At 41.1% G+C, this 9,034-nt stretch overlaps 1 protein-coding gene across 8 annotated transcripts in view; it reads right to left on the bottom strand.

The window, feature by feature from the left end:
* Positions 1 to 2,627: 2,627 nt before the first annotated feature.
* Positions 2,628 to 9,034, bottom strand: part of FAT3 (FAT atypical cadherin 3) — a 675,042-nt gene continuing 668,635 nt past the window's right edge. For 7 of the 8 annotated variants that reach the window (XM_063671321.1, XM_063671320.1, XM_063671318.1 and 4 more), the window contains one exon: positions 2,628 to 8,609. In XM_063671321.1, coding sequence (XP_063527391.1) covers positions 7,987 to 8,609 — 623 coding nt within the window. In that variant the 3' untranslated portion in view covers positions 2,628 to 7,986. The remainder of the gene's footprint in view (positions 8,610 to 9,034) is intronic. The other variant, XM_063671324.1, reaches the window with a different exon arrangement.

The raw sequence follows: 9,034 nt of genomic DNA, 5'->3' as shown, positions 1-9,034 counted from the left end.
GTGAATTAAGCATGTCCTGTGTGACTCTACTGAGAGAGAACCCTTGGAAACTTGTTCCCCTTGGACTTCGCATAGCATGTGCCTTTCTTTTTGTTGATTTTGCTTGGTTTCCTTTCATTTTACTAAATCATATCTGTGAGTACGACTATGTGCTGAGTCTTGTAAATCGTCCTAGTGAATCATCAAACCTAGGAATAGTCTTGTGGACCCCGACCCAGGGACAGAAGAAAAAAGTGACCTGTCTTTAGATAATTATTTCCAAGCTAGGAGCCAGCCCTTTTAACCTAATGAACCAACAGAGAACGAAGATAGACATAAAATGTTTTTTTCTTTTCCTCTCCCCACAAGAGATCAATACTATTTAATTTTTTTTTTTTTAAGACAGGGTCTTGCTCTGTCAACCAGGCTAGAATGCAGTGGCATAAACATGGCTAACTGCAGCCTTGAATTCCTGTGCTCAAGCAATCCTCCCACCTCAGCCTTCTGAGTAGCTAAGACTACAAGCATATGCTACCATACCTGGCTAATTTTTTTTAAAGATTTTGCAGACACAGGGTCTTGCTGTGTTGCTCTGTCTGATTTAACTCCTGGCCTCAAGTGATCCTCCTGCCTTGGCCTCTGAAAGTGTTGGGATTACAGGCATGAGCCACTGCACCCAGCCAATCAATGCTATTTCTTAATTGACACCTCTGAATTGCTCTATCATTTCTGAGGCATGGATGGAGATTTACGAGAATTCTCTTTCTGCTAAGATGGCCACATGAAAGACATAGACATCAATATTTTCCTGATGCTTAATTTATGAACACATCACTGTGGTGTGAGGTTGAAAGGCAGGAGACTTCCAGCATTTTCAACACTTGCCCCTCTAAATCCTTCTCACTGAAGTTGCCAAATTTACTAAAATTAGGTAGGTTTTAAGAGGACAAGGAAATTTATCTGGAGACATCACTGATTAGTTTTTCAATTAAAAACAAAGACCACATAGGTACTGGGAATCTGGGATAAAAAGAAAAGACATGACTCCATCTCAAACGGCTACTAGAGTATGGGGGCGCCTGGGTGTGCTGGAGTTGGCTCACACAGGCTTGTGAGAGCTGACTGTTAGACTGTCAGGAATTTTGTGAACTAGTTCCTATTACTTTGGTAGCCTGAAATCAGCCACGATCGGAGTATTTATACAATGGAAATTGGCAGAGGCAACAAATTGGTGCTCTTCCTGTTTCAGATGTTTGTGAAACATTTATCTGGTGGAACAGACAAGCATCCAGAGAACTGCAGTGCGGTGAGTACTGCCAAAGATGAGCTCTGGAAATCAACATAGATTTCAAGCAAAGAGTAGGTAAATATGTAGCTAGGGGCCATTCCCCAGGGAGTGGCCACACAGTTCTAGGATCCTGGTTGGGTGGGGCAGGTGGAGCTCTGCTGCTGGCACAGGTAGGGACACACTGTGGCGGCCAGCGAGGTCCATGGAGGGGCCTTTCCTTGCTTGTGCGCAGACTGCAGAGGCAAGGCAGAGAGCATTCCTCCCTTTCTGGAGTTCTTCCTGGTCCCACGCTAACTCCTTGTGATGTCACTTCTGCAAATTACAATTAACTCTTGCACAGCATGGGTGTTAGGGGTGCCAACCCACTCATGGTAAAAACCCATGCATAACTTTTGACTCCAAAACTTAACTACTGATAGCCCACTGTTGATTAGAAGCCTGACCAGTACCATAAACAGTCGATTAACACATATTTTGTATGCTACATGTATTATTTTCCATATTCTTACAATGAAGTAAGCCAGAGAAAAGAAAATGTTATTAAGAAAATCATAAGGAAGAGAAAACATATTTACTATTCATTCAGTGGAAGTTGATCACTATAAAGTTCTTCATCATCGTCTTCACATTGAGTACACAGAAGAGGAGGAGGAAAAGGAGTGGATGGTCTTGCTGTCTCGGGGGGGGCAGAGGCAGAAGAAAATCTGCATTTAAGTGTCCACGTGCAGTTCAAATCTGCCTTGTTCAAGGTCAGCTGTATCAATTTGAGCCCTACTCCCTGTCTCTAACCTCTTCTGTGTATATTTTAACAGAACTTCACTCCATATGGAACATTTTCTGGAGCTTTTTGGAGGAAAGCTCAATTGTGCCCCAAACTTTTGGAAAACTTTTGGAAAAAACCTTTTTTTTTTTTTTTTTTTTTTGAGGGAGAGGAGTGCTGGAGCTGCTGTCTGGAAGAGGTGGGGATGTGCTTAGATTTCCACAGATGTACGACTCGATGATCTTTACTTCTTCAAGCCTCCAGCACTCTTTTCAATTTTCCCACTAGGGAAAAATCTCACAAGGCGTGTGCTCAGTAAGAAGTTATATAAGATTTCAACATGTGTATCAGGACAGATAGAAGTTTTTCTGGAGGTAAAAAGTCTTGGGGGATCGGGGAAGCCACACTAACACAACAAAACTAAAACATCCCTTTCAGACCAGAGACCCTTCTCTTTGAGGGGTAGACTAGGGCTAAAGAGCTTTGCTCTGTACCATGTCTTTCTACCATGCCCTGTGGAATATGCCCTCCTAAATACCATGCGAGCAATGAACTAAAGACAAAGAAAAGGAAACACTTAAAAAGAGTCAACACAATTGCTAGTTTCATTTTTTTCTTTTTACTTGAAAACTTGTTTTAACCATCAAATTTTGGCAGTTACAAACCTGTACACTGTTGTGTTTTTCTTTGTTGTTGTTTCTTTTTTTTGGCTGTCTTTTTTTTGTTTGCTTTTGTTTTTTTCTTTTCTTTTCTTTTTGTTTAGAAAAAGAACACAAGACTGAATACTGCCACCAGCAATATATGCAGGAACAATCCATTTCCTTAAGGGACAAAATCCACTCTAAGTGTTAGCTTTCCCCTTTGCATAAGGTTTGGTGTGTGATGTGTGTGCAAGTTGAGGTGAGTGTGTATGTATATGAAGAAATGACATACCTCATTGTGACTCTGAAATTGCATAAAAATAAAATACTTAATAACTGGGCAAAACACATTCTTTTTTACAAATGTCAATAAAAACATTTTTCTTGAAAACAGAGAAAGTTAAATGAAAACAGTAAGAACCAAAGAAAGGTTACAGTACATTTTGAAATGAGTAAAATACATCATTTTCAAATCTAAAATCCTTGTGTGTGTGTGTGTGTGTGTGTGTGTGTGTGTGTGGAGTTACCTCAAAAGTTTGCAGACCAACACCATGGATGACTTACAATTATATTCGACCCCCCAAATTAAAGCATCCTGATAGGCATCAAATATAGTATCTACAAAAGCCTGGAAAATTGAAACCATTTATATACAATTTTATAAACATTTCAAACACCAAAACATACATCTTTTACAAACCAGCCTGTTTGCAACAGGCAAATGTACAAGACAATCTCTCTGATACAGTGCTTAAAAAGAACTGCTTCCATTTCCAAACACATTTGCCACTCCCAAAATGCAGTAGTGTGGGCTCATAAGATTGTTAAATAGTAGCAATTCGGGTATTTGTTTGCCAGAAGGGTGCTACAGTACATACTAATCGGTCCAAACACGCTCCAAATGACTACGATTCTCAAGTGCATTCTAAACACTAGAAGAGACTAATTATGGCCTTTGTGTATTATTACCTACTTGTAATTATTGCTTTTCATTATTACATAAGGAAAGAAATATCATATTCTTTTCCTATCTTTTAGCCAGCTGGCTAAATATTAACTGATGCCAAACCCACAAATGGTGACTTTAAACCCCAGCATTACACAACCAGAAGCTCAAAGACATTGTGGATTTTCATCAGAATAATGTGCAGTTGAACACTGTGGGACACAAACCAGCAAAAACATATAACCACCTTCTCACAGAGCACACAAAATGATGACATGGAATAAATGCCTCTTCAAATCTCCATTTCCCATGGTTTGAAACTCAAAACATAAAACATTAAAGCCTAACTACTTTAGCAATACCTGTGCACTGGGAAGGCAGTGGAGTGAAGAGCCAATTATGTGGACAATCCATGCAAAATGAACACTAGATCTTCCTGAATTACTTCACATAAAACTGTTTTCTGGATCTTTAATAATTAATTTTGATAATCTCTTTTCTCAATTCCCCTGACTTTGATAATGCAAACATAGCATCAGTGGGGGTAGTGGGTAGGGTGGGGTGGGAAGTAAGTAGGAGAGGACTGATGGTAGATATGTTCAACTTGCTTTTTTCCAGAATGTGCTAGTAATTTCCAAGGGAAGTTCCAGGCAAATCCCAGAAACTAGTTCCCTTTCCAGGCTTTCACATTGATTCCCTAATTGGATGAACCTCAAAGCATGGACCACCTACTCATGTTCCTAAGTCTTTTACATGGCATTTCATGAATAGGCAGGCCAAGGGTACATGGAAAGCTAGCATAGACTAGAACGCAGCAGCAAAATATTCATAGAGGAAAGGGAATAAATGAAGCATGCACTTTATTCACCTTTTATTACTCCCAAGTTCTTGCTTACTATATGAGGAGCACCAAGAGTCTAGCTATTCTCAACCTAACCAGAATGTATGCAATACTAGTAAAGTGCCTACAACAGATTATGGGAAATGGCTTCCAGGAGGTGGCACATACATGTTCAAAAAATGAGAAAGACATTAATTGATTTAAATAGTTTCCACATGGTTCATCATGGTGGAGGGGGTAGGACAAAGAGTAGCCAGTGTTAGTGGGAAGAAAAAAATGCAAAACCAAAACCAAAAATGCAACCAGTAGGTAACAGTATAATCAAAGTTTCACTACAACTGATGACTGGTCTGAGCTGAACTCTGTAATTATCATTTCATCCCTATTATACAAACATTCATTTGGCAAAAGCAGCATTTCGATGAGGGTCTACAGAAATGTATGAATTCTATAACCCCTCTCCCTAGGGGGACTGCAAAGAAATATAAGATCATGAGGCTTCCGGAAAAATATTCTCCATGAATTTTCTTTTATAGCATATTCCAAGGAAGGAATGGTGGAAGTCAGAGGGTCCATCAGAACCAGGTGACTCCCATGCTCAAGGCAGTGTAGGGGTGAACAATATGATGTAAAAACAATATTGGCCAGATGGATGGGTTCTACTCCTTGTTAAGCGAATTAACTTCCTCTGTGGGCTTGGGCAAGTCTCTTTCCCTCTCTGGGTATGTTTCCTCTTTGATAAAATAAGGAGTTTGGACTAGCAAATAGGATTCTTCCAGCTTTTTTGAATCAGTGATCATCCCCACCTAGTAGCATCTTGGCCTGACTGCAAAGCATTTCATAATCTACAGGGAAATCTAACTTTCCAAAAAGTGAAGAGATATCATGTGTTTAAAGATAATGAATCAAAACACAATACGTGCTTGCCTGATATATATTTAGCTGCAGAGCTATTCTGCAGAAAATCAGGGGAAGATATCCCAAAGAAAGAGATATTTTATATAGGTCACAGCAAAGGGTGGGCACAATTTTCTTCAGTGGCTTCATGACTGCATTAGGATCTATTTATTCTTTCATTACTGTGTCAGTCAGGCATTCTCCCTCGAAGAGATGCTGTGTAAGCAGTAGTGACTCAACGGCATTAATCTCATTCTAATATTTCCTGGGGGTAAGAAATGAAATGGTTTTACTTTGATGGTTTTTATGTCATTGCATTACTTAAAGTGTAGCAGTGACTCTATTCTAGGCCATTAGTTTGTCATTTTTTTCATGATTCTTGCAAATGTGCTTCTTACATAAGAAAAATACCAAAGACTTTATTCTTGAAAGCAGCCTTAGTGAAATTCGTTTATTTCAAGACCACAGTGTGGATAATACCTCCATGAGTAGGTCTGACCAAGAGACAGGAAGAGAAAGGCTGAAAAACTTGTGAAGTGTATCCACTTACTTAGAAAGTTTGGGAATGAAAAGGGATTTTTTTTTTTTTGCATAAACATTCAGAAACACTGACTCATAAAAAAGAAGTAAGTGGATTACACACAATCGAAATAACTAAAAATATGTCTGAGTGAATAATGCACAGACTAGGGACAGTACAATTTACACACCAATGCCATATGTCATCAGAAACTGTGGACACAGATTTGCTCATTAAGCAGATAGTGCAAATATGCATATATTTACCATGGCCACTGCACAGGCGGCCGTAATCTGATTGAAGCAAAAAAGGAAAGTCACTCAACTTGTCAACTTTAAGTTTTGAGGACTGGATTGTTATATTTCCAGTGGAATGATTCTCCTGTTAATTTTGGAAATCATGGCCAAAGCCCACAGATGAGAAGGGAATCCCAGGGTGTAATCAAACATTACACATTTTTAAAACAGAGGTAAGTTCTGGAAAATTACAACAAAATACTGTTTTTAAAAAGCACAGTTTTGGGCTGGGTGTGGTGGCTCATGCCTGTAATCCCAGCACTTTGGGAGGCCACGGCAGGTGGATTACGAGGTCAGGAGTTTGAGACCAGCCTGGCCAACACGGTGAAACCCCATCTCTACTAAAAATACAAAAAATTAGCCAGGCGTGGTGGCACACACCTGTAACCCCAGCAACTTGGGAGGCTGAGGCAGGAGAATCGCTTGAACCGAGGAGGTGGAGATTGCAGTGAGCCGAGATCACGCCATTGCACTCTAGCCTGGGTGACAGAGCAAGACTCTGTCTTGAGAAAAAAAAAAAGCACAATTTTGCTTTATTGGCAGTACCAAAATAAAGTTAACTGAACCAGAGTAAAATATGGCATTTGATGTTTCTCTAACACCATAAAGATCAGAGAAATTGAAAGGTATGCCATGCTCGCCAGCAGAATTTTCAACATGGTCCATTTCCCAAAACCTTCACATTAGCTTTCCTCAAGAGCAGCCTTACTGAGTGCAAGCACATATTTGTACATAGGCCCAGACACACACACACTATTATAATTTATACACAATAACTAGTCTACTTTCCTCTTTTCTTAACATCATTGTATTTATAATGGTGACACTACCGATTTAGAATAACAGACACCTTTCCTCTGCATTATCAAGAATTGTGATTATCTAGGCTGCAAACTTTGAAGGTATCGTTTTTTCTTTTTTTCACCCTGAATTTGTGAGTTTTGCTTAAACTTCTAAAAATATCTAATTGTAGAGAAGCTATATGAACAAAGCCAACTTCTGTAGCAATGTTAGATTTACCGACTGGAATATTTACCAGAAAACACAAAACCAACCAGATAATCACATTCTTTCTAATGTTCAAACAACTTTAACTTCCTCCCCCACCCACCAAATGGAACCCAAAAAGCCTCATGTTGCTCTTCATTGATATCTTTCTCGAAGATCATAAAACCCAACTATATTAGATTGGATGCTTAACACAAACAAACAGAAATAACTGAGCATACTAAACATGTTATTCAAACCTAATTTTATAGCTGAAAATTTGGCAGCTTATCAGAAAAATAGAGTTGATTTAAAAGGCTTCAGCCCATTTTCTGGTTTGTTTAATAATATTTGTTTCTCTTTTCTTTCGCCTAAGAGACTACCTTTTCCAACAATCATTACTACTATTTTCATTTCATTGGCTCAAAATTACATGCAACAATGCCTCTTTGATTGTTGCCAGTTTTTAATACTGCAGGACTGATGCTGTAACACTTTCCAGGGCACAATACTGCACAAAGTCATACAAGACTGGCTGTATAACTTAGTGGGTGAAATAATTTTTCCCTCTTTGCATTTTTAGCTGTGAACCTAGGTACCTACATCAAGGATTACCAGTCACCTCTCAAAAACAATTTCTGAGCCTTTCATTTTCACCCAACTGGAATCAAGCTTGCTTGTTGGGACAGTATGACTTGTGAAGAAGTTTCTAGTGGAAAAATAACGTATTCCCTTCTCATTCCACAGACAATGCTCCACTGGGACAGAAGCCCAGCCAATCTGCTTCCACTTTTCTGTAACAAACAGGGTGAAATACTGAAGATGTGATGTCTACACTTGAGTCTGGTGTTGAGTCTCCACAAAGGGAATGTGAAGGCTGGCGAGGCTGAGCTCTCCCACACTCTCGTAGTCACTCATGGCTACTTCGGAATCGTCAAAGCCGCAGTTGGCTGACACATCCGAGGATGAGGTGCCTCTGGAATTGTGCAAGGACAGAGACACGCTGTCTGCTGGGCCTGTGGGCTCTGTGCCCTGGTTCATGCTCACAGCAAAAGTACTAAATTCACAGCTGGCAGGCGGGCCCACCAAATCCGTTTCGTTGGGAAATGGGTGAGGAGGGAGATACTGGCTAGGATGAAACTGGGGCCTTCTCCTACAGTCTGGGCTCAGTGTGCTGGCCAGGGAGACAGGCTGGGAGGGTGGCAGGGCCTCATATTGGTCTGGGAAGTCCTCCGGGAGAGGGGGAGGCAGCTGGTCCTGACTCAAGAACTCCTCATCATGAGGGGGTGGGTATTCACTGTCAATGTCATAACCACCCAGGTAGTAATCGCTCTCCAGCTCCCGTGTGCTCCCCTGGTGTGCAGACCCTCCATCCTGGTTCTCATAGTTGGGCACTTCCTCTATGTCTGACAGGCGGGCCCCTGGCATCCAATCAGAGGTGTCCCAGTGATAGGCTGCAAGAGAAAAACCACGACAGTTAATTTCCTCTAGATTGGAGTTGGCGCTTGGCTGGGAAAGGAGCAGGGAAGGGACCTGACATGCAATTTTTAGCATCCAAGAAACCCTAAGAAGCTTCTTACAAGGGCCTATGGGGCCAGCCATGCTTTGGCCTGCGGAGAACAAGGCGATGGCAACTCTGACAGGTTGACGCCTGGTTGCTGCAGAGCTTCACGCTCAGCCATGCCATGAGACGAAGAGCAAGGGCACGCCGAGGAGACAGTTCCAGGACCCCTGAGTACTGTCCCCACCCCTCTTCCTAGCCACATGCTATTGCAGAGCCAGACTGGCAACATGCTTGCAGAGAGGTCCATCAGCTGTGCTGTGGACCACAGGAGGCAGGAAGGCAGGCAGGCAAATGGGTGAAACACACGCACAGAGG

The sequence above is a fragment of the Pongo pygmaeus genome, chromosome 9, assembly GCF_028885625.2.
Source record: "Pongo pygmaeus isolate AG05252 chromosome 9, NHGRI_mPonPyg2-v2.0_pri, whole genome shotgun sequence".
NCBI lineage: Eukaryota > Metazoa > Chordata > Mammalia > Primates > Hominidae > Pongo > Pongo pygmaeus.
Note: the sequence above shows the minus strand (reverse complement) of the source record. Positions and strands in the feature narration are given on the sequence as shown.